This window comes from Triturus cristatus, chromosome 11, assembly GCF_964204655.1.
Source record: "Triturus cristatus chromosome 11, aTriCri1.1, whole genome shotgun sequence".
NCBI classification, from domain to species: Eukaryota; Metazoa; Chordata; class Amphibia; order Caudata; family Salamandridae; genus Triturus; species Triturus cristatus.
In genome coordinates, this window is record NC_140594.1 from 566,312,461 (window position 1) to 566,339,013 (window position 26,553).

General features: G+C 43.8%; 1 protein-coding gene across 2 annotated transcripts in view; it reads left to right on the plus strand.

The window, feature by feature from the left end:
* Nucleotides 1-26,553, plus strand: part of GK5 (glycerol kinase 5) — a 246,835-nt gene that overhangs the window by 59,174 nt on the left and 161,108 nt on the right. For both annotated transcript variants that reach the window (XM_085633633.1, XM_085633634.1), the window contains one exon: nt 24,489-24,582. In XM_085633633.1, coding sequence (XP_085489759.1) covers nt 24,489-24,582 — 94 coding nt within the window. The remainder of the gene's footprint in view (nt 1-24,488; nt 24,583-26,553) is intronic.

Consider the following 26,553-nt stretch of genomic DNA (forward strand, 5'->3'; position numbering starts at 1 on the left):
ATTATGTGGCGTGGCTGCCTAAATTATGCGGTACATAAAGACAAACTACGCAGCATATGAAATCAATGGCAATCTTTGAGCTACATTCTGTGTCAATACACATAATAATCGATATATAAGAAATCTTAATGCCAGGTGGTTAAAGTGGAGTAACATTGTTATAGAAACTGATTTGGGAGCATTGAGTACGCATTGTTGGAATGGACAGCTTTGTCACCAAAAAGGGCAACATAACGTGAACCAAGTACTCTGTTGGCCTCTCGCTTATACGTTATTTTTTTTACAAATATTTAGTTAAGCTCCAATCTTAACTAACTGTAAACATGTCTTTATTTGATATCTAGAGCATACATTTCTGGCATCCAAATATATCCACATAAAGTGAGAACCACGTGATTTTTAAATACTTGGTCACAGAATGTTCCAGTCACTGCATTACCGTCCGTGAGAGATATCTTTACTAGGATTCAGTCGCGGCTCGTGTCGTGTGTGAGGGGGGAAGGGGGGGGGGGGGGGGGGGTGTCGCGCGGGGGTGTTTTAAAAAAAAAAAAAAAATCCTACCTGTCCTGAGCAGGTCCGGGTCCGCGCTGCCTCGCCTCAGGGCCGTTACTTCTGGCGCCGCCGCCTACACACTCACTCACTGGAACAGGCGCAGCCCATCTGACCCCTCTCAGCCAATCCTGGTGCTGGAGCAGCACCAGGATTGGCTTAGAGCAGGCTTACGCTCCGCCCGCCTACCCATTACGAGACCGAGTTTTGAGCCTTGGCTCAACCTCGCTCTCCTAATGGGCATGCGCCAGACTCGGGAAACACTAGTGCGCATGACTGGGCACGGTGCAAAAATCGCCCTCCGTCCCCACTCATGCGCACTTGTGTGCTGCTGGCTGCCTGTCAGTCAACATGACGCCAGACCGCCCACCCCCTTCAGACTCTGAAGGGGGTGGGCGGTCCAACGTCATACTGACTGACAGTTCTCCCTCACCGTCGTCACCGAGGAAGCTGCGGGCGCGAGGCGCGGGCGGGGGGGCGACGCTCCAACGCCCCCAATGGACGGACCGCCACTGAATGAGTGACAAAGGCCGTCAAACAGCCGAAACGCTTCCTGTGTCTGGTGTTGCCCGATGCACTAAACAGGTTTTAACCTTCTCTCGTCTTCGAGTGCTGGCTGTCCGTCTCACTGGGGAGGAATTGTGGCATACAACCCCAAACTTGGCTTTTGCTCTTGTAATGCCTTATAATCTTTCTAGAACAACTTAAAGAGTCCTTAACATTAGTGTTTTTACAATAACCCTCTGGATTTTTTCAATGGCCCTTTAACTACATTGTTCGATGGAGTATTTGGGCTCTTTCTTTCTATCTGGTTAGAGGCCTTCTACCCTGACTAGTACTTTATTGCCATACTTTGTGCCTCCACCTATTTTAGAGACATGGACAAACTTTATACTTCTTAGTCATTTGGTATGGGGAACATAAAGATCTAGGCATGTTTTACAACAGCCGTGTTTCTTTTTTCCTTTCCCCTTTATCAGAGCGGGGCCCCCTTCCCTGAGTAGAGCCAGGTTGAGGTGAGGGTATCACCCACATTTGTAGGGTAAGTGCAATCTAATACACTTTTAGATGTTACTAACACAAAAATTTGTGTTTTGTATGGCGGTATATTTATACTGTTGTTTGCTGGTCTTATCAACATGGATAGCTCTTCGCATCTCCTTATTTATGTTTTTCCACTTCCCTAGGTATCCGGTTTTTACATCCATGGAGTTCAACCGGTGGTAGGAATGTCTGTAATTTAATATACTTTTACAATTTTACTTATTCATAGTAGCAGCAATAGTAAGGTCCTGATGAATGCCCTCGATACTTTGTAGATCCCAGTGGGCAGAAACATGTCGACCACATACTATGGACAATGAGCATAATGACGATGTATTTATGCTAAATTGCCATTTTGCTTTTTAATTTTGGCAGAGGTGCTCTACCGATTAAAGCACTTTTGAGTTTCTCTAGCCATTTTTATTCACATTTTTTGATTTAGCGCTGCACTTTTTTTGAACCCCTTTTCACACGAAGGAGAACCCACTGTTTTCTTGTCATTTCTGGTACTGTTTACAACCCTTGTACGCCTTCTCCCCTGACCCGCGACCAGGCTGTTCTCTCTAGCTCTGGTGTGGTGTGACAGGAGAGACAGACCCAGATGATGACAATACACTGATTCTTCGGTGATTGATGGGTTCTGTTCCCTAAAGGGTTCTTCTCTAACCAAGAGATGTTAGAATGAGTGGTTTTGCCTTTTGTTTATCCCTGCTGACCCAGCACTAGACCCAGGTTGTTCAGTGTTACAATATTTGGTTAAGGGGATTCACAACCTGCTGGTCTTTAAAACCTTTCCCTTGGACCTTCTCCCACGTTTTTTGTTGATAATACAACCCCAAACGACATAACTTGTACAGGGTCTTCATCAGGGCCTACTTACAATGCACCTTCTATATTGGTGTGATCCTTTACTGCCAACACAGTGTGAACCTAGAAGCACGACTACTTGGCTGCAAACTACATAAAATAATAGATCCGGGTCAGCAAACCACTATTGCCTCTGGCGCTCAACAGAAGAGGAAGATATGTCAATCAAAAGGACCTGCTATTGATGCGTAGTTTTTAGAGATCTTCCATAGTCGGTAATTTGAATCGGGATCATGACAATGTCCAGACATGATTACTGTCACTTGCTGTTATTGTTGCTTCTTTAGAAATCAATTCACAAATTACAGGTAACGCCTAACCATGGTGCCAACATCATTTCCCATTCAGCAGTTCGAAACCCTTGTCCTCTTGTGAAGGTCTCCTTTAGCTGCCGGTTTCAGGCAGCATTGCAGTCAGTGTTCTTAGCATCTTTCACAAAGCCTTCTGGCACACTGTACCTTCAAGACAAAGTGTAGCAGTCCCTCCATCCGAGTGCCCTATGATCTGCCAAGCAATCACTAGTGAACATTCCCACCTAGCGGAATCAATGCAGTGACTCTTCACGTAGTTACCAAGTGTCATTGCTGTGGACTGGCTTAACAGTGGCGCTCTGGAGTTTAATTACTTTAAAGGAGTCAAGAAAATTCTTAAGACTCTAGTCTTCAGTAAATGTTACCATATTTATTTGATGAGCTCAAGTCTAATTTGACTATTTATTTGAAGGAATCGTGAATTCCTGAAACTAGGATTTTTTATTTGGTCGAGCCTACCAGTCCACGAAGCTGTCTGATTTGAAAAGACTGATTGTTTACTTACCAAGAGCTTATAGTGGGCTTAAAGTCCCACTTTTTCTTTCCAATGGTTGGCCTTATTGTCCACTCTCATCTGCTTACTTCTTATTCAATGGCTTGCCTTGTCCAACTTGTAGCGTCCTCCCCAGCCTGGGTACCCGTTAACGACTACACCACACACACAGAGCTTAGGTTTACACATCTTTTTTCATCTGCTTATAGCTGCAAACACAACATTCTAAAACGCCCTTCAATGCTTTCTTCTATAACCCTTACGTCACAGTTCCACGGAGTCCCTCAGGATCCAAAATAGTTAATTAATTTCAGAGCGCACAAGACACTACGCCTCCCCCACTAGTTAATAAAAAAAGTGTTTTTTTTAAACAAAATATATAGATTGATAAACATATACAATTACACCTCTTCAATCAATCCATTTAGCGCTTTAATTGTTCAACCTGATCTTGTTCTCCGAAAATGGGAACTGTCATCACCAATGTCCAGGATCTGCGTCGCGGTGTAGAGGTAACAGCAGTCACTGATGGTTCAGACCCAATTTCTCCTTCAACAGGTAGATCTGATGAATGCTTAGCGCTATGCCGTCACTAGGTGTCCCTTGGTAAACACCACTTGAAAAGGTACTGCATTGAATAAAGCATCAGGTTTTCTTCTCGGCATCTGTCATGGGAACACTCGATCTCCTTTGCTAAAGATAGCTGGTCATCTTTGGTCAGCATATGTTTTCATCTTTTGGTTGTTCACCAAGTCTTTCTCATGAGTTGCTTTCTCTTTCACTGATTGATCAATTCAGACAACTTGGTGTTTATTTCTCTCCTGAACATCAAGGTCGCAGGACTTTAACCTGTGGTCGAGTGGGGTGTCGAACGATAAACTCTAAAGGTAGAACTCAACACAGTTTCAAATTGAGCTTCTTAGGATTAGCACACTAAACTACTTTCTTTAGGGCACTCATAAACCGCTCAACAAGTCTGTTGGCCTGCGTCCACAAAGGTGTGCTCTTTCGATGCTTTGTATTAAAATACTCCAGTAAATCTTTCTACTCTTGACTATTGAAAGGCGAGCCATTGTCAGACTTCACTATGGCTGGAAAACCCCATGTCTCAAAGACGCCATCTAATCTTTCAATGACTAGTTTTTAGTGGAAGAAAGATCTTCAATTAATGGAAATTGTGAATACTCGTCCATAATCACCACCAGGTGATGTCCATTGGCGTGTGGACCGAAAAAGTAAATGGCTATTCTCTCTCATGCATGCTTCGGGAGTTCTGACATGCTCAAATTGTGGTGAGTAGTATTTGTAGAAAGGGAGTTGCATAGATGACTGGCCTTTACTTCCTTTTCAACCCTGTCATCAAGATAAGGAAACCTGACACGGTCTCAGAGAGGTTGTTTGTGGCAACAAGTCCACTATGTCTTTCATGGACCACTTCAATAATTTTTTGTCTGACTCTCTGTAATCAGAATGTTAACCCACGTAGGATAAATACTTCTGGAGTTATAGACACTCCCTCCTTGACATTTTTGTATTGTTGATATTAACCATCACTGGTGAGCTGTTGAGGGGTTTGGTTCTGACCGATGAGCAATTATATCCTTCAGCTTTAGCATGTCACTTTCACAGCTTGTGGCAGTGATAATCTGGGCTAATGAAATAGCAGCTGGAGTGTTTGATTTTACAATAAAATTGATATAGGCCCCAGCCGTCTTGAAAGGAGGACCATGAACTTGTATAGGTATTCTGGAAAAGCAGTAGCAGGGTTCAGAACTTTCCCTGGATTATGTACAAAGATGTAATTATACTTTTGTAACCGTAGTCCCCATCGTTCAATACTAACCAATATGTGACAGTGAACCCCAAACAAAAAGCACCTTATCTGTATATCCTCTGGTATTTAGCATAAAGATAAATTGGAAATGTGCACACAGTTTTAACACCTGCTAACTAGGAGTAGTCCAGAAGGGGACCAGGTAAACATGAATACACAACAAGGTGCACCATACGACATTTCTCATACAAAATCCAAAGTCAAAAGATGACGGGTTTCCAATTCGTAAGTAACTCTTCTTTTTATTGAATTTCTTGTTCCAAGAGCTCAAGTTTGTAAACAGCCACAGCCAACACGTTTTATACAATACAGGGCTAAGTGTAACGTAATCAAAAAGTAGTTAAAAATCTATATTTATCCAAATAGTAGATCTTAATTCATAGCGTGATGAAAGGTACTGGACTACAGTTCCATCGAGTCCTGATAAGGATTTGTTTGTACAAAAATAATGATGCATGAAAATATATATCACTCACAAATCCATGATTCATGTATTGTGAAGTATTCCTCATGAATAAGTTTAAGGGGTATCAATAAAACCCCAAAAATCGGCACCCGAATCAGTGCCCAGAGGTATAAAGTAACGCGATGAGATTGCAGCCACCTGGCTGCAACAGCAAAGGAGACATTTTGGCCTTTGAATTGACAAATATAGTCAGTAAAGCTTGATGATCCGTTACTAGCCTTAAACGCTTTCCTTATAGGAAGACATGGAAATGTTCACAATCCCATACCGCAGCTAAGCTTTCTTTTTCAGGTTGTGAGTATGCACTTTCTGTTTGAGACAAACTTCTACTTGCATATGCCACAATATGCCTTTGAGCATTTAAGTGTCTTCTGTGTTGTGCACGGATAACGCCTAACACGAGAGGGCTAGTGCCAACAACCTCTGTATGAAGCTTAGGATTGAAGTATGCCATTTCTTTAGCATTCTCAATGGCTTGTTTTAATTCTTTTTAAAGCTTTTCATACATTCATGTGACCAGTGAAATGAAACGTTCCTTTTTTCGTCAAGTCTCTTAACGGAGCACTTGCACTGTAAAAGTCTTGTAGGTATCTGAAACATTAACTGTCCATGCCAAGAAATGAACGCACCATAGAAACATCTTGTTGGGAATCAGCATTTGACAGCTCTTGTACTTTAGCAAGATCTGGTGTCATACCCCCTCACAAAAGATATTGCCAAATATTTTTAGCTTTGTCTTATGGAACTCACACTTGTTTGCATTCAAAGTTAAACCTGCTTCAGCAATCAACAACTTGTGTGAGAGCTTCATCCTGTTCTTTTTTTGTAGCTCTGAAAACCAATATGTCATCACTGTAATTGAACGCATTCATGATAATCTGTATGATATGGCAAATGACGTCTTGAAACAGTTCAGCAGCAGAAGACGCACCAAAACTGAGTCTTTTGTATCGAAACAGACCAGCATATGTAGAAAAGGTTGCAATGTACCTGCAACTTTCTTCAAGCTCTAACTGATGATAACCTTTATTTAAATCAAGGCGAGAGAAGACCTTTGCATCATCTAATTGCTTTATCATGTCAGAAATATGTAGACCTGGATGTCGTTCTTGTTTAATTGCTTTGCTTGACGCATGTCAACGCATATGCATACAGCTTCTTCACTGTCCTTTTTAGGAACTACCACTACTGGAGAAACCCGTGGCGTTCGACCAGTTGAACACTCAATAATGGTATGCTTAAGTAACGCTTCAAGTTCATTTTCAACAGGTTCTTGCAAATGAAAATCAATTTGTCTGTGTCTCTGAGCAACAAAACAGACGTCCTCATTATTATGCAATTTTACTTTTATAGTCTTAAGTTTTCCCAAACCATTAAACAACGATGGGAACAAATGTACTATTTCATGTTGAGCATTCATGTTGTAATTCACAAAAACCAGTCCATGTTAGCGGCTGTACTGAAACTTGAGTAGACAGGCTCTTGACGTTGTGCTTTGAAGCACATGGATCGGTGTTTGTACCTTAGTTTTCTTGTTTTTATTGTCGCTACAAATGAAACTTGATTTATAAGGCCATTGACGCAGGCCAAGTGTGTACTTTGGTTTTTGATGGTGTTAGTTGTGGCAATACAGATAGCTCATTGTATTTCTCCTCAGGCATAATATTTATCAATGCACCACTGTCGATCATGAAAGGTATAGAACAACCATGTACTTTAAAAAAAAAATTCTAAAGATTTTATTGAATATGCAACCAACAAAAAAAAGAAAACAAGAGAGCAGATCAAGATCATTACAGTACGATACAGTACAGTATATATGTCATATTTGCAAACGGAGAGAAAAAAATGAAAAACACAAGTACAGAGTCCCAGTACATGAATTAATAAACATGGTCAATACAGTGTGCAGCATTTCTGGGCAATAAGCGCCTAACTTTGCGCATAGAGCATACAGTCTCGAAGGTTGTGAGGCCCAGCCAACCCAGCATTTACACACCCGTAGTGCCCCCAGTATTATTCTGTTGAGGCTGTGTTGTATTATCAGTTTCCACTTGTGCCATCTGTATGTAATCACGAAAAGGTTGCCAAATATCCAGTGGCCTAGCAGATGGTGGTTGCAATTGAGCGTATGTAACTCTAGTAGTGTTGCAGAATGTCATGCTCCGTAGCCATGCCTGTAACATGGGTGCACACCAACCGCCCCAGTTAATGGCGACCTCACGCTTAGTAATGAGGAGTGAAATCGCAACGAAGCATCTCCTAGACTTGGGGAGGGTATGTACCTAACCAAGCAATGCCATAAAGGGTGTGGGGGCAACCTCCATCTTGACCATGCAGGAGATTTCTATAAAGATCGACTGTCAGTACCCCACTATCGCAGAGCAAGTCCATGTAATGTGCGAGAAGTCCGCTTCAGGAAAGATGCATCTCAAACAGGCGTGAGGTCATGATGGATCTATACGATGCATTTTGCTAGGTGTCATGTACGCCCTCCACAAAAATTTAAAGTGGATCAATTTATGCCTATGATTGGGAGAGACACAACGAGTCTGAGAACAGCACCTGCCCCACTGTGCGTCTAAGATTGGATGGCCGAAACCACTCTCCCATGCCGCCCTCACCCCGGACTTCCTGCCGGGAAGCAAAGCCACTACTGCCTTGTACATTCTTTTAACGAGGTGACTACCATCCCCACCCTTAATCATCCCCGTCAAGATTGGAAAATATGGCGGTTCCTTAGAGTAACTGAACACAGATGCGCGCAGTGCCCTCTGTAGTCTATGCAACACATAATGGTCCATTAGTGGCATCTCGGAAACGAGGATCCTCCGTGCGTGAGAAAATGTGACCCTTTGGAAAAAGGTCACCAAATGTCACTTAGCGATACTTGGCCAGTGTGCGCTTCACCAACCCCTCCTGCAGGATAGGAATCCAGCTGTTCCCAGCTAACGGCAATGCAGGGAGTATAATATACAGGCTCCCGTCAACACTTTCTGCTTATGCCACGCCCAACTAGTCGTGGATAAAGTTTGAATAGGGTCTCATGGAACCCCAACTGGCAGTATGGTGGTATTGGCAGCACCAAGTCGGCCTCCGGCCTGTGATATGGGATCCTAATATCGATGTGGTACCATTGTCGGGCATAGCTGGCATGTGAACAACCATGTACTTTCAGAGTAATCTTCGGGCAATGTTTGAATGACTTTGGTATTTTGGCATGTTGATCTTTCTTTGATTGACATTTGTCTTCACAAGCGGCCTAAACAACATATGCATGATTTTCTGAGGTAAGTATCAACATGGCGCAATTATTTTCATCACTTACACTTGATACTGATATGGAAGAACTGTTTGACAATGATTTAGATGATGATCGACTATGTTCAGAGTCAATTTGTCTCAACTGATGTCGCCGCTTGGCCTTGTGGGTGTGCATTGAATGTTGCTTCTGGAAGGTTCTGGTGGCCATTTTGTCTTTGCGCCGTGACAGACTTACTTTTTGCTTCACTTTGCAAACCGTCACAAAATGGTTCTGCTTCCCACAGCCTTTACATATCTGTCCAAGAGCGATACATTTACCTTCGTGTGGAAACGAGAATCCAAATCTAAAACACAACTTCTTTTTAATTGTAGACTTCACTTTGTGTCCTCCTGTTATTTGTTTTGGCTTACTTTTCACACTCATGATGGATTCGTTCTTGGCACCTCTGGCCTCCATGTCAGCAGCTTGTTTATCACTATGCTCTTCAACTCTGGCAGCTTTTCACACTCGTTCCAGACGAAGAGATTCTCCACACATTTGTCATCTGAATTAATCTGACAAGCATCCATCAATAACTCTCAGACACATAGCTTTTTCATCATTATATTCATTTAACTTACAATGTCTGATGATTGTGTTGAGTCTCTCCACAAATTCATCAATGGTTTCACCAACTTTCTGGCATTCTTGGTTGAAGTTGTATCGTTCGTAATCAACATTTGGCATTGGATTAAACTTGAGATTCAACATTCCTTTAATTTGACAATATGTGACGTCCTCGTCTGTTTGCTGCATTATCGTTAAGACTTCTTTTACACCGTCAACATTAAGATTTTTGAAATACTTAATGATCTTTTTGTTAGATGTCTCTTCAAGTGCATCAATGAAATCATCAAATGTCTCTATCCAAGCAGTCCATTTATCGCCAATATTTAGCTTTTTGATGGTATTGAACGGTGTTGGTGGTTTCAGGAAGCAGCATTGTAACCATTTCAGGGAGTGGTTGATATTGATGGTGAAGCTCTCTCCTGCTCCCTCGGCAGTTCATTGTGAATCTATTCGTGTGAGCTGTCTCTCAGGTCTTGAAATGTGCTGGCCTCTGAATCATCCTCGATGACTTTTGAAAAGAGGACCTCAGTCTTTGTTTCCATGGAGAAACATCGTTTCTCTATTTCAAAGACTTGGGAGTCTTTGGTGATGTTGTGCTTCTGTCAAACACGATCTGTGTGCTTGTTTGAGGTTGCAGTGCTTGGCGCTGAGGTCGTACTGGTTCACTTTATTTAGATTCTGGTGAGTAAATAACAGTTTTATTCTTTGACGTTTCTTTGTGTGCACTTACGTCTTCACCACTTTCAAATTTTAACATAATCTTGCAACTTGGGATTATTTATAGCGGCTCTTTGAAAACCTGGTTGGAACTGCCATTAGTGTTAACACTACAGATTACATATGACGGTAGATTGCGTATCACCACGTCACCTTGATGTATAGTCTGACCAGCAGGTTCTCGGTCACCAATATGCATAGCTACCAAGGTTTCAGTTTGCTATGTGTGACATTTTCATAATTTCAGTGTAATTATGGTTCATATTTCTACAAATATGAGTGACAATTTCTTCCAAGCAAAAACAAGGAATGAAGACGGGGAAATGTATAAATACCAGAAATAGCACCCATATGAGCACTGAGAAACTCTAAGTTAACTGCTGCAAAGCACCACAAATGGAAGGGAAATACCGCAGTACCCTTTACCAACTGGGCCCCAGCTCCTCCCTGCAATCAATAATGCCAGGACAGTACTGTACTGGCCCCTGTACTGTGCCAGTACAGGGGCACAGGCAGCTCAGAATTAAGCCTTATAGCTGCAAAGTTAGCACTTCTACATATTGTCTCTCATTGACCTGACTCTTCACACACTTACTTCGAGGGAGGCAACGAGCCGTCGCTGCAGCAACCGTGGGCATGCAAGCAGCGAGCTTTGCAGTGGCATGACTGTGTGCAGAAGCCAGCCAGCAAGCACACAATATGGCCAACGCAGCCAACAATAAGAGAAAATGAACAGCACCTGCTCGCTCTTCGCAACCCAGGAGACAAAAACCGCATCCGCCTATTAAGTCGCATGATGTGCAACCAACTTTGGGTAGCCATTGGGCACCCTGACTCTAACCTGTCCTCGTTGCGCCAGTGATATCGCCACATGGTGTCCTTAGTCAAATGTTACATTGCAACACCAGTCTCTATGCAGCTGAGCTGTACCAGCTGAGCCAGAAAGACCCAAGTCTGCCAGGAGCAGCGTGTACCGTGTGCTACCACTGCAGCTCGAATTGTGCTCTATTATAGCAGCGCTCCCAGCCTGACAGCTGAGGAGGTGTTATAATGTGTGAAATTGCATTTCAGTGCGGTGATGCAGACCACCACACTGAAATGCGTTAGTCTAACGCCTGATACGTGCTACATAGCAGGGCTGAATATGAAGATTTCTTTGCTATCTTGGTTTTTTTGTTTTCAACTTCTTTACAGCAACTGGAGTTGCGTTTTGACTTCCCATGTGTTAAGCGTAGATTCTGTACTTCGACTTCAGCACATGTGGCATGAACAAACAGTTTTTTTGGACTGCATCAAACTCTCTGGGAGAGCACTGTCGATCTTTGGGTTACTTATCCCCTACCTCGTTGCCAGTGGTAGCGTCCTCCTCAGCCTGGGTACCCGGCAATGACCACGCCACACACGGAGCTTAGGTTTAGGTTTACATCTGCATGTAACTGCGAACTCAACGTTCTAAAGCAGCCTTATTCCTCTTTAATACTTATGCCACAGTTCCACGAAGTCCCTCAGGGGCCAAAAGGATTCTATCACTTCTAACTCACAGGACATTATACATCTTGCGTTTATTTACTGTGGAGCATAGCCTCTCTACTTGTGTCCTTATACTGCTCACTTTTAGAGAATCACTTTTTTATTCTTCCATAAGCACTCCTTATGTGTTTTATAGCGGTCTCCCTCATAAGCTTCTCTCCTGCCCGTGCTATATTTTAATCTGTTTCACATATGTGTTTCTTTTTTTGGGGGGTATTTTTGTTTATTTATTTTTCGGAGTGCCACGTGGCAAAGTGGTACATTTTCGAGCCTTTTCATATGTTATTTCCAGATCTATCACTGATTGATACATATTTTTTTTTTAAAAAGCCCCCTGTGTCACGCATGCAAAATGACGCAGCTGACATGGCTGGGCCATTGCTTCTCCCCCCCCCACACCTTTGTTCATGCTGTAGAGCATCAGCAATGCCGATACTATGAACAAAAGGCATTGGTACATCCAATAGCCTGGCCATTTTGACTTTGCCAATGCTTGTATTCATTTATTGTGGTAATTGCTGGCTCCTGCTTACCTGTTCTTTTGGTTTCTAAACATAGTATCCATTTTCATGATATTGGCCTTGGATTTGCCACTTATTATAGGGTCCAAAATATTTAAAATGGTGCTGTTAATATATGCTAGTTTAACTTTAGCAAATGAGTAAAACACAATTGTTTAAAATCTAGTTCATTTAATATTTTTGTTGACTTCTTTCTTACTCTCTTCCTACTCCGGAGCCTTTTAACCTTCTTCCTTCAGTTCTGACCTCTACTTCTGAAGTTACTCCTCATATACTCCTTTACCTCTTTCCACTTGAAGCCTATCAGTCAAGGTTCTCCATTTGCTGGCCTCCTTATTAGCTCTCCAGCGTAGCCTTCTTTATCCCCATTTGTTCCCCTTGAACTCCACAGGTCCAACCAACCAACCTTTCATCTCTTCCTGACTTTGAATCCTACAATAGTTTTGTCCTGCTTTGCTACCTAATCTCTTGGAACCTTCATGCTTGAAGTCTCCTTTTTAGGTCTTGTGACCTGCGTTGCACTGCGCAGCAGTGCTCGTGCAGGAGAGAGTCCTTTTGTCCGGGGTTCAGAAATGGACCCTGGAAATGAACACGCTCGTGCGTGTGTTTTTACTTTTGCGGCCTGCTATTGGCCTTTGCCTGCATGTTTGTTTTAAAGATAGCACACAATAGGCCAGAGGCAGGCGCATAGCTCCGCCCATGGCCTATTGGTGTCTATCACGCGCATTTCTGCCATATGGTTTCAATTATCGTGCCCAGACACAGGCGCGATAATTGAAACCATATGGCTCGCTGTGGCGCACGCGCGCACCACTCGCGGCTTTATCTGTTTCGCGAAAGTGAAAGCGATCGCTTTCCTTGTTATGTTCTGGGGCTACAGGTTTCCCCGGGACAAATATAACAACACTCCTACTATAAGAGTGGGATCCAGTAAAGGTTTCACAATTTAATGCCCACTTGTACCCAAACTTTCAAGAAAACACACATTATACCTCCCACTTTGCACCCCTTGAGTGGAATTTACAGCTGCTGATTTATTTGCACTTGTGGCGGTAAAATCCACACTTCTAAATGCATTTATGCCTGCCAACGATCCATTTAGGGGACTCCTGGCGGGTATAAAAAGGTAGATTTGGCTGTAAACTTACATTTGGGACCAAATTTACCAGTGTGAATAAGCCCTGATCTTGGAATTGGCAGATTGTTTGTTTGTCTTCGTGCTACTTGTGCTCCAGGTTAGCTTGTCCAGGGTGTGCCAGCTTATTTTATTAGACAGTTTTTATTTTTAAAATTGTATTTGCTCTTGTTTTTAACTTCTGTGCACGAGCTCACCTACCTATATTGCGCCGACTGCACCACCTTGCTAGCAGGCTCACGGACTCAGCAAATCCCAGCAGCAGAGCAGGGACAGTCAGGGAACGCTTTCGTGCCCCCGGGGTCCCGGATCACGTGACCACCAGGGAGGGCAAAGGTCAGGGTTAGCACTGCAGCCGAGACTATTTAAAGCGTCTCAGGCGCTGCCTTCCGTACATATACGGTCTCCTGAGGCGGAAGCCGGGAGCTAGGCACTTGTAATTTTTATTTTTAAAATTGTATTTGCTCTTGTTTTTAACTTCTGTGCACGAGCTCACCTACCTATATTGCGCCGACTGCACCACCTTGCTAGCAGGCTCACGGACTCAGCAAATCCCAGCAGCAGAGCAGGGACAGTCAGGGAACGCTTTCGTGCCCCCGGGGTCCCGGATCACGTGACCACCAGGGAGGGCAAAGGTCAGGGTTAGTGCTCCAGGCGGTGTGACAGCCTGACACTATATAAACCAGTTATGTGCCGGCCGCGCAGCGGACGCGCGCAGTGGGCGCGCCGCTTGCGCGCCGAAGGTGCGCCTAAGGTAAGCCCGTCTGCGCCCGTCCGCGCCTTGGCCGCACTTAGCACTTATGACCCCTTTCTGTTTCACAGTCCGGGCAGTCGGTCCCGTATCTGTTACTCTAGTGATTTGCTGAGAAAGCTCAATAACTCTGGGCACACCCCAGCATGTCGTCGCATCATGCCATATCACACTGCTTGCCAAGCACACCTGCGTTGTCAAGATTGTCACATTTCTCTTCCCCTGCTCATCCCTTATAAACGTTTGGTCTCTCCTCCTCATGCTCTTCCCACCGCAGAAGTGACTATTACACCACCGCTGAAGTGTCTCCTGCTTAACACCAGATCGTTAGTTAAGCATAGCACCGAATGTGCCCTGCTTATCGACCAGAGTGACACTGACATTGCTTTTCTGACCGAATCCTGGACTGATAGCGCTTCCGGACCTGACCTTATTGCCGCCTCGCCCCCAGGCTATAATCATCTAACGCTTAATCGTCCACTCAGAAGGGGTGGAGGCTTAGCAATTATTTATCGCTCCCACCTGAAGGTCACTACTACTGACACCTCATACCCGGATTGCGAAGCTCTGGACTTTCAAATTCAGTTTTCACCTAAACACGTGTTTAAAGGCTCGCTTTTATATAGACCTCCAGGCCCCAAGTCTAAATTCCTTCTCTATTTAGGGAAGGCACTGGAACACGATATTAATAATGCCAATACCACCATTCTTGGTGACTTCAATTTCCATCTGGAAGCCATCTTAGATCCGGACACGGCCCAACTTTTTAGCCTTATGGACTGCGCCGAACTCTCCCAGGTAGTGCAGGGTCCTACACACAAGGCAGGCCACACTCTGGATGGCATTTTCACTAATAATTCTAATCTGACCTTTTCCAGTTGTCTCCCACTTACCTGGTCAGATCATCAGGTTGTATTTTTCCAGCTTGCCTGTCCCAATTCCACTAATCCAAATCCCACTCGTCATACTGCTCTTGTTAGGAAATGGAACAAAATCCATGAGTACGACGCTATATCTACCCTTATTGCTACTTTCCCCTCCCTTTCACCAGATCCCAATACAGCTGCGGCGTCTTACCACGGCTGGATTAAACAAGCAGGAGACAAACTCGCACCGCTTACCAAAATCCGCTGTACTAGAAGCTCTCCTACGGCGCCCTGGTACAATGCCGCTCTCAAAAACAAGAAGCTGGAGTGTAAGAAATTGGAGCGTCAATGGCATCGGCATTACACTATGGAGGACAAATACAGCTATAGAGCCTCCATTTCTCAATATAAACTTCTACTCCACACTTCTAAACAACAATACTTTGCGGACAGGATTACTAAATCTAAAAATTCATCTAAAGAACTGTTTCAGATCATATCTTCTCTTTCAACGCCCCCTCTTTCCCCGGTTGTGGCAAGCCAAGAACTCTGTGAGGACATAGCCGAGTTTTTCTTTAATAAAGTTAGCCACATCTTCAATTCCTTTTCCCCTTTCACTAATGATATATCCGTACCAGTCTCCCTTGGCTCTACTTTTTCAGCAGCTGCTGAATTAAACAGCCCTACACTTATGTCCTTTGCCCCCATGACCACCACAGAAATTATGAAGCTTATCACTAATGCCAAGTCTGGCTCCCCTTTGGACCCCAGTCCTGTTGCCTTTATTAAAATGGCTCTTCAGCCAACTGCCGTAGCCCTTACAGATATTTTCAATAACTGCTTACAAACTGGTATCTTTCCATCAATATGGAAAATAGCATCCATAGTTCCCCTTCTAAAGAAACCCTCGCTTGACCCAGGCAATCCCAACAATTTTAGGCCAATTTCCCGTCTTCCCCTACCGGCAAAAATACTGGAGAAGGCCATTAACAGCCAATTGTGCACCTTCTTGGGCACGAACAATCTCCTTGACCCCACTCAATACGGCTTTCGAAGTGCTCATAGTACAGAAACGGCCCTGCTAAAATCAACGGAAGAAATTAAAACCTCCTTAGACCAGGGTGGTCACGCAGCACTTATTATGCTTGACCTCTCTGCAGCCTTCGACACCGTGAATCATGCCACTCTTCTTGCTAGACTGCATGAGATCGGTGTCGGAGGCTCAGCATTCGAGCTGCTCTCATCCTTTTAGCGGGGAGAGTAAGCTCAGTTGCCCTGGGAAAATTTACGTCTAAGCCATTTAGGCTTCCTTGTGGGGTGCCACAGGGCTCCTCCATCAGCCCCACGCTGTTTAATGTTTATGTCACCTCACTTGCCCCACTGATCAAGTCATTTGGTTTCTCCCTTACGTCATATGCAGACGATACACAGATCGTGGTTTCTCTCTCACCCCAGAATGTTGCTTCTGCCCATCTTCGCTTCAAGGAGTGCATCGCGGCGGTAGGCTCCTGGATGGCTGATAACAGTCTTAAGTTGAACACTGATAAGACTGAGGTTGTTGTCTTTGGCAACAACCCGGTTTTTTGGAATCCATCTTGGTGGCCAGATAACATGGGCTTACTACCAGAACCTACATCCAAAGTAAAAAATTTAGGCATTTATCTTGATGATAAATTGTCTTTTAAGGACCAAATCAATACCATTGTTTCTTCCACTTCCCATCTGCTTAGGACTTGCAGGAAGTTGCTCCCCTACCTCCCCAAATCCTGCCAACAGACGGTCATTACATCTCTTGTTATGCCTAAATTGGATTATTGTAATAGCATTTATCTAAACTTACAAGAAGGCCTGTTAGGGAAGTTACAGCGGGTCCAGAATACAGCAGCAAGACTCCTGACCCAGACTCCCAAATTTGCGCCCATTAAGGATAAAATCAAAGAGCTTCATTGGCTCCCGGTCAGGCGCAGAATTCAATTTAAATCTCTGTGCATAGTCCACAGAGCTCTATATAAACTGGGCCCACAACACCTTCAACAAAACATCACTTGGTATTCCCCTGCTAGATCTTTACGCTCTTCTGAAGCCAAATTGGCTACGGTCCCCTTCATTCGTAAGGCTACTTGGGGCGGCAAGCGCTTCACCTTTGCAGCCCCCAAACTTTGGAATGATTTACCCCTTCGCTTAAGATCGATTGATAATCATCTTATGTTCCGGAAGGCCCTCAAAACCTGGCTTTTTACTCTCTAGCGCTCCATTGTTGTTCCCTCACGGATTCTGTATTGACAAAGCGCCAGGACACCTCCGGGTAGCAGCCGCGCTATATAAATTAAATTAACATTAACATTAACATTAACAGTTTGCATTTTCATCCTGAGCATTTTTATTTGTGGTTATTTTGTTTTTGTTACATGTTTGGAACATTACTTAAGATAAAATGAAAGGAAGCATGTGTTTGAATCTGTGGTTGGTTTTGTAAGTGATAACGCGTTGGTTGCTGTGTTCGTGACTTCTGTGATATTGAAGCTTGCCTGTGGATTTCAATAAAGTTTCTCTGAGTGGATGGTTAATTTGGTTACTAGCCGGGTGTGCTGTGATTGCTTGCAAATGCCTTGTAGTCCCGTTGTGGGTGTGTTTGGGGCAGGAGGGGGGTTCTTTTTATACTGCCTAGTGGCTAATCCTCTAATGAGATGAGAGCCCACGTTTTCTGGTAGTTAAGTTTCCCATAGAGCTTTTCATGTTCAGCTGTTATGTTTCAGATATGGGTGCATTCATGCCCCAGCCTGTCTGTCTTTAGCATGCAGATTGTTGTCTGTTGGTTGCTTTTTCCCCAAAGATAGAACCACCAGTGAAGATTGATGCAAGGTACCTTGCTTTACTCTAACCTGTGTATGTGTAGGCGCAAAGGAACAATCACCATCGACCAACATGGTAGGATATGGGATAAGTGAAGTTGCAGGAATGAGAGGCCAGAGGTGCAGTCTAGTCCTGTAAAGGAGGCACGATGTGCAGTGGCGGTCTGTCCATTGGGGGCGTTGGGGCGTTGCCCCCCCGCCCGCGCCTCCGCGCCTCGCGCCCGCAACTTCCTCGGTGAGGGAGAACTGTCAGTCAGTATGACGTTGGACCGCCCACCCCCTTCAGAGTCTGAAGGGGTGGGCGGTCTGACGTCATGTTGACTGACAGGCAGCCAGCAGCACACAAGTGCGCATGAGTGGGGACGGAGGGCGATTTTTGCACCGTGCCCAGTCATGCGCACTAGTGTTTCCCGTGAATCTGGCGCATGCCCATTAGGAGAGCAAGGTTGAGCCAAGGCTCAAACCTCGGTCTCGTAATGGGTAGGCGGGCGGAGCGTAAGCCTGCTCTAAGCCAATCCTGGTGCTGCTCCAGCACCAGGATTGGCTGAGAGGGGTCAGATGGGCTGCGCCTGTTCCAGTGAGTGAGTGTGTAGGTGGCGGCGCCAGAAGTAACGGACCTGAGGCGAGGCAGCGCGGACCCGGACCTGCTCAGGACAGGTAGGATTTTATTTTTATAAAAAACACTCCCGCGCGACCCCCCCGCCCCCAAAGACACGAGCCGCGACTGCTTGAATTTGATGACGGTACGGCATACGCACAGGTACTTTCACCGATTTACCAGCAATTTGTGTGGTAGTTAACAGTGCCGCCACATTGGCATTCAGTGGGCATTTAGAGCAGGCTACCGTCTGACATCTATTCCCTGTAGGTGCCCCTTGGCGCGCGCCCCGCGCCTCCAGCTCCGCGCCCTGGTTAAGCAGGTAATCTAAATTCTGAAAGAATGGCCGCCGCTCGCCGGGCCCCTGGGCTGCCGCTTCACGCCGTGCAAGTAGGCCTCACTGTCAGGTCCAGCAGCTGTCGCGCTCGCACCGACACAAACAGCCTCGATATTGCATTATTGTACTTTAATGTTACCGGCTTGAGCATTGTCACTGAGAATAAACGCTTACCCGACTGCTTAGCCGAGGAAATAAGACGCATGTAAACAGGCGTGAGTGTAATATTTATCCTCACCGACAATGTAAATGGAAGGACTAATGGGTGTGGCTTAACGGCTAGAGCAGTCGACTTTGACGCAGGGGAACCAGATTTGAGGTTGGTGGGAGAGGCTCAAGCATCCTGTGATTCTTGGAAAATCACTTCATCTCCCCCCTCTGCCTAAAAATGAACGTGTCTGTGAGTAATGCAACTGGTGCTCATGTAAAGCCTTGATGCCTTGGGGTCGAGTTCACACTGTATAAAAAAAGTGCAAACATTTTTTTTAATCCACTGCAGCCATAAATGCAAAAGCCTGAGAGGGCAAGAAGAAAGAGGTGCAGGGCTTCCTTTCGTATACCAGCAAAAGTTTGTGGGTGTTCTGGCTCGTGATGAAGCGTTATTTTCCAAATATTGAACATAAATGCGCTTGCTGCTGCAGTCAGCCTCATAGCCTAGCCAGTGAAATTCGAGAAGTGTCCATCTCAAAGTTCTCAACTAAAAGAGCAGTGGGCTGTAGTGAGGTCGGGAGAGATTGCAAAGGTTTGGGATGAACTGTTGAGTAACAGTGCCAGTACAGATTTGCATTAGGTGGGCCTATGTCTGTAGTGGCACAGTTGGCGAAAAATGATGGGTTGGCACAGGTACCGTTTTAGGGTTAGTCCGAGGGTTTCATTGATGTGGGAAGGTGGGTGGGGAGGAGGCAACCACAGATGCAGAGTAAGATTGAAAACAACAAATGTATGCTTTCTTCTGAAATCTACTAAAAGCATACAATTCTGTATATTTGGTATTTCCTCCCTTTGTGTGTCAGATCTAAAAAATTGGTCGTCTTAGAACTAGCCTCCTGTTCCTGTCTCCGTGTCTTGCAGTGGTGTCCTGTGATCACCTTCGGTATATTTATTTAGTTTCTTGCCAATTTGTTGAGAGCCGGCGCGGCGGTAGTTTAACTGCGTTTGGGTGCAGGCGTGTGCAAGGCAGGGTCAGGACACAGAGTTCTGGCTGTTGGTATGGCAGGCACTGCATTCAGACAAGGCCATCGAGGCGCTGTACTCCCTCTCCCCTCTCCCCCCCCCCCCGTGAGCAGTATTTACACTCTTAAATTCGGCTCCTTGTTCTCTCACTCCATTGCGTTTCAATGAAAGCTTAGTATTTTCATTCTAAAATATGTTGTTATGATTCTGTTTTAATGTGACTTATAATAAATAAGATTATAATTTAACGAAATATCATATAATAATAAATATGTGGTGGCTTGGGGGTCAGGGTTCACCCCTTGCCCTACAACCCGGGCACAAGTTGCGGATTGGTTTGGGCATCTTTTACAGAGCCAGGTTACTCCAGTATTAAGTTGTACTTTGTGCTGTTTGTAGGTGAGTCCTTTTGGAGAGTGGCTGCTCAGGCTGCATGGAGGAGACCAGTGTAGTGTTTAGGGGTGGATTATAATTAGGGCTCCCAGTTGTATGCTATTGATTTATGTTTTCGTCTGTATTTATCCGTATTCAATGTTTGCCATCTTATCTGTATTTATTCATATTTATTTTGTGTTTGGAAAACACACGAAGTCATAAAATTGTGTTTTTAACATTTATTTAACATGCATTCATACTTTGATGCCTGTCTTGTTTGAGCAAAGAATGGGTGTGTTACTTGGAGGATTAGTGCTTGGGTGTGTGCTTGGGACATTAGTGCACAGGTGTGTTCCAAGAGCATTAATGCATAGGGTGTGGCTGGACCATTAGTGCACAGGTGTATGCCTGGAGCGCTAGTGCACAGGTGTGTGCGTGGAGCATTATTGCACAGGTGTGTTCTAGGAGCATTGGTGCACGGGTGCATTAGTGCATGGGTGTGTGCCTACTAGGGCATTAGTACACTCCGAAGGGTATGAATGTTCCTAATTTTGTCTGAAAATGTAATGAAGAAACAGGATGGGGAACTCATTTTCTGAGGATGACTCTCTTTGTTAAGTGGGGAAACTGAGATTATAATGTTAATGCATTTTAGTTTCAGCAGGACTTCACCTAAGAACATACCCTCTGCAGTGGGCTCTATGTGTGTTTGCAGCTCTAGTCTCTGTGCTTCTCAAATTTGCTTGAAAATGCACCCTTTACCCACTTTTTTTCAAAATTTTCTCGGGGGGAAAACCCCCCCAACCCCCTCTAAGGTGGTCGAACTCGCTCGCTGCGCTCGCTCGCCACGGTGCACTCCGACAGAAAAGTTTACGCCTCACCACTTTCAAATGTCACCATCCGCCACTGACGATGTGTTGTATGAAAATTGGATTGAAACAAGCTACATTAATGTCAAAAGGCAAAAAATATCACTAAGGTACAGTAGTGATACGATAACCACCTTTATTCTCTTATGGTGCAAATAGCTACCAATAGAATAGTTGAGAAGGCACATGCTCTCTTTATGGTCCCCATAATAAAATACACATAGGTAAAGTTGTGCCAAGGGCTATCTCAGCATATAAATGTCATAGAAACACTGAAATGAAACTTTTTATTTGTGCACTCCTCCTACTTAGGCCTTATATTTATATAGATCGAAGAATGTTTCACGGATCCATGTTCATAAAGCCATGCACTATATTTATTGACAGTAAATTGAAACCATTCTAAAAATCAGCTGTTTCTGCCATTTATGATTAAATGATTAGAAACTATAGTGGTCTGTGTTTCCTATATCATAACCTTGCTAGACGAACTCGCATTGCTTTCGGACTTATTGGCGCATTCAGCAAGGTCCACAGTAGCTACGGTTTTTAATTGGAGAAATCTACACAGGCTGAAAATCTATACAGGCTGGTACACTGGCAGCAGGACTGGTGACAAGTTTATAGGGCAGTTGTTGAGCATGTCTTTGGTTAGCTATAAGATACTTCAGGGCGTGCTATCGAAGATGCAAGTGGCCATTAAATATCTCCTATGTGCTGGTCATAAATTAATCTCTTTACCCTCCTGTATTGGAACTTGGTGTTGCAACTGATTTGCTCTATTCCCTTATTACAATACCTCGGCTTCAATCTGCGGAGATGTTTGTGTCTTGGGTGATTTATTTTGGATGTAACCAGTTAGCCTGGATAAATAAAATAGATGTACATTATGGAAATGGCAAATGTGAACGTTGTGTCCCCATTCCTAATTCCACTTCTACCAATATCGACCAATGTGTTAAATTCATAGGAACAGGCAAATTCTCCATACCTCTTTTCCATTCCACAGACCTTTGAACACATTGTTTCTTCTAACTCTAACACAGAATCTTAGAAAAGATGGTACGTATTTCTTTTAACACTGAGATGTTACCACATTTTTACCCACCGCCCAGTACACCCATTTCAAATATGCCTTAGCTGCTGAAATTTCAGAATAATTGTAGCAGCATTATTACAAACCTTTATTGAAGGCAGCCATCTACTACACTTCTTCCAGGATCGCCACTGGAACGGATGCATTTTTGCAGTTTAGCAGCAAATTCAGCCCAGTTTTATATACCCTAACCCCCTGGCAAAAGTGCGCATGCTAAAGTCATTTTAGTAATGGCTGCTGATGCTAGCGTCATGCGATGTGCCTGGTGCGAGTGTTTCACTTGCCTTCGGGTCCGCAAATAGAGTAGAACATTTACATTTTTTCGCAGGATGTTCAACCTATTTTTTTCAGACTTATTGTGAGAAGAATGGTGGCGCTTAAAAGTGGTTGTCCTTTTAAAGTAGGGATATTGTTCTTGTTCGCTTTTGCCTTTAAAGAGGGATGGTATGTTATTTTAAGTAAGTGAGGAGATGTATTCACTCTGACTCACGTTTCACTGCTTTTAGCAAGACTGCCAAGGATTTTGACGTATCCTGTTGCCGCTTGACTGGAGGCCCTTTGTGACCCGCCCCTGCCCTCCCTCCCTCCCTCCGCTCGCCAGCTAGCTCCTCATATGAAACTATTCCCCCTGACTGAGGTGACCTGGATTTCATCGCTGCAGCTCTTCGATTGAATTACTTCTCGCGTGACTGTCGGCTCTTTGCGGAAAGTTTCATCCATTCTCACAACCACACACACAACCACACACACACACAACCACACACACACACACAATCACACACACAACACACACATCCACAAACACAACACACACCCACAACCACACACACAACCACACACACAACCACACACACAACCACACACATAACCACCACAAACACACACAACCACAACCACACACACAACCGCAACCACACACACAACCACACACACAACCACAGACACACTCAACCACACACACACCACACACACACAACCACACACACACAACCACAAACACAACACACACACAACCACACACACACAACCATGCACACACCACACACAACCACACACACAACCACACCCAACCACACACACAGCCACACACACATACAACCACACACACACACACAACCACACACACAACCACACACACAACCACACACACAAACACACACACACAACCACACACAACCACACACAACCACACACACAACCACACACAACCACACACACAACTACACAAACAACCACACACATCTCATTATCCATTCCTACCTTTTTGGAAGAAGATATTGCACTCAAATGATGTACTTGACGATCATTTAATTAATTCTCCCTTCCCTTATTTTATTCCCTTAAGATTAAATGTAAAGAAAATTGTTGTTTGTTCATTGTAAAGTGCATTAACCCCACTTCACAGGTAGAGTGACACTATGTAAAATTAAACAAATTGCACTGGCTGACTACTAGTAGTTTTTGGCTCCCCAAACGCCAAAAGCAGCCTGGTCTTCATGTGATTTACAGAAAGGTAATTCCCCGAAGTGCAGCAGGATCTCTGTCTGGAATCACCTCACTGTCCTTTAAATTTAAGACCCCTTTCCCACCAATCCTTTTTAGTGAAATGTTCTTTTCTCTCTTGGTTGTGCAATGCAACCTAAATACACACCTTTCACTCAAGTTTGTGCTATATAAAAAAAACAACAAAAAAAACAATTGCAATGCAATAGGTCTCACATTACTGAATCTTTGAGCTGCTATTGGTGTTGCATTATTATTAGCAATGCCAACAGCTCAAACTTTAATAATGCGAGACCTATTGCATTGAAAATGCTTGTTCATAATGTCGTAATTTATTGCCTCTTTGTTTTTCTTTAATCCTACCTTTTAAACCCTTTGCCTCCTACTTTCTTATCCTTTCTCACGCCCCTTGGGCACTTAACCTAACCTGTTTCTGTTTTATCCTGTTATTTCTTCCATCAGCACACGTTATTGATACTGGCTTTAAACTGTTGTTGTTGTCTCTTTCCTTGACTTTCTGCCCTGGGTATCTTTTCGGTTTTATGTAAGGGGCTTACTCAACCACTGTTGTTTTTCTGTTGTAAAGTGCTCTGACACCTCCTCAATTGAGTTGTGCTTTACAAAAACGATCTATAAATATCTAGTTTGGTCATTTCTAAAAAAATAAATACTGACTTTTATTCATTTCTGTGTGGTCCAATCACATTCTCTGTTATTATTTCAACAGCTAGAAGTAGTACATCCTCACCATGGCTGGGTTGAAATAGACCCTGATTTTCTGTGGAGTCAATTTACTGAGGTCATTAAAGAAGCTGTGCAAGGTAATTACTTAAAAAAATATTTTTCACGTTTTCCAACTCTTATCTCTCTATTAAAATGCCTAATTAGTATTAGTCTATCAATCTGTTTTTTTCAGTCATTCTGTTATGTTTGTAAATTCTGGTGCACATGATGTGTCAATCACACAAACAACCTTCTCGACCCTGTTAAGGCTCTTGGTACTAAAGAAACAGCAGGCATTCAGATCGAATTGCAAAATAGGTTAGCGATTGGGTATTAGGAAGGGGCGTGTTCAGGTTGTCCCTTCCTAATAGTGACTCGCAGTGGTATGTGTGGCTGTTTTGTGACTGAAATGCAGTTGCAAAACATTCACAATTTACCGCCTACTTCAAGTAGGTGGTAACCCATTTGCAAACAGGAAGGGGCCTCCTCGGGACCGCTTCTCCTTTGTGATTGGTTGTAAAAATGGACCACTGCCTACTCAAGTAAAGTCAAGATACCTTTATTTTTGTTTCAAAGGAAAGCCATAAAAGTTTATAAAACCAACATTACAAATTAATATTCCAGTGACCTATTTACAAATCAGCATAAAAGGGAATTCATACAATTCGATTAAAAAAAATAATATATATATACATATAATCCTTAAAATTCAATCTTTTGATGAAAATACAATACATGTTACAAAGCACTTAATACCTTAACAATGTATAACCCCCGCCTGGAGAGTACATTAATACTTAGATTGTATATGAGAAAATTACAGTGTTCGGGTTCATCTACTATATCTAGTACCGTTTCCAAATAGCCATTGCGACGTTAATGTAGTTAAAAACTAGGGGTGGTCGGAATTTGCGAAATTCACTTTTGCAAACTATCGCGAAAAATGTTAAAAATCTCGGTAAACACGCGGAAATGTCGCGAAGACGCAGAAGTTTTTTTCCCGCCCGTTCGCGGTATTTTCTGCCTGATCGCGGCTCGCCAACTTACCCATGCGGTTGCTCACGGGCACGAGATCTCAATCATCTCATACTCTCGCGGTGCATGATCGCGAGAAGAAAGACATGATCGCGCGATGAATGACGTGATCGCGTGACAAATTACGTTAATGTGGGTGCGAACTGTCGCGAGACAGCGCAAATGGCTACCAACAATCCAACATCTCCTGGAGAACGCGACCGGATCGGGAAAACTTTTCGGCGAACGCGGGGATTCAGGTAAGGCGATCGCGCGCACGCGAGAATGTATTTTTTTACAGCGCGAGCAAGAAAAAAATTTCCGGTAAGATGCAGATTGCGGAAATTTTGACATTTTCGCGCTCTCCGCGGAACGCGAAAATGTCAAATTATCGCAATTTCCGCGAGCGGAACGGAATTTTAGCCCAGGCCTATTAAAAACCCGAATGCATATAGCATGAGTAGCCAAAGAGTGCAGATAATTAAAGCATTCCATATAAGAACATGGCCTACTCTTAAAAAATAAAAAGAAACTTTACATTTTTCTTTTTGTAACTCATCCCATTTTCCGTTAAAGAAAACAGGCTGCATTTCTTTTTTTTTTTTAAAGTGCTTTATTTAAATCCCCAGCAGGCCACCATCCCTGTGATTTGGCAATCCCCAAGGGTTGCAACATTGTGACCTATAGCATGAATGAGGTAGGTCTATTTGCGAACCACTGGGAATAGCACACAGTGTAAAACACACTTTAGTTAGTACATTGCTGTTTGCGATTACCTTCTAGCGAAGCACAAACATTTGCTATTAGGTAATCGCAAACACAAAGTTATGTACATCTGGCCCTTGCTCTCTAAAAAGAACTTGGTCACTTGTGGGTTCCCTTAGGGCTCATCCATATCCCCCCACTTGTTCAGTATATATGTTTCACTCTTGGCTAATGCTTTGCTTGAGTGAGGAATGAACATACATATATACAATATGAAGCTAAAACTCAGTTACTTTTTTATCAACAGCACTCGTACGTCCCACTGCGATTCATCAAACAATGTGATTCTT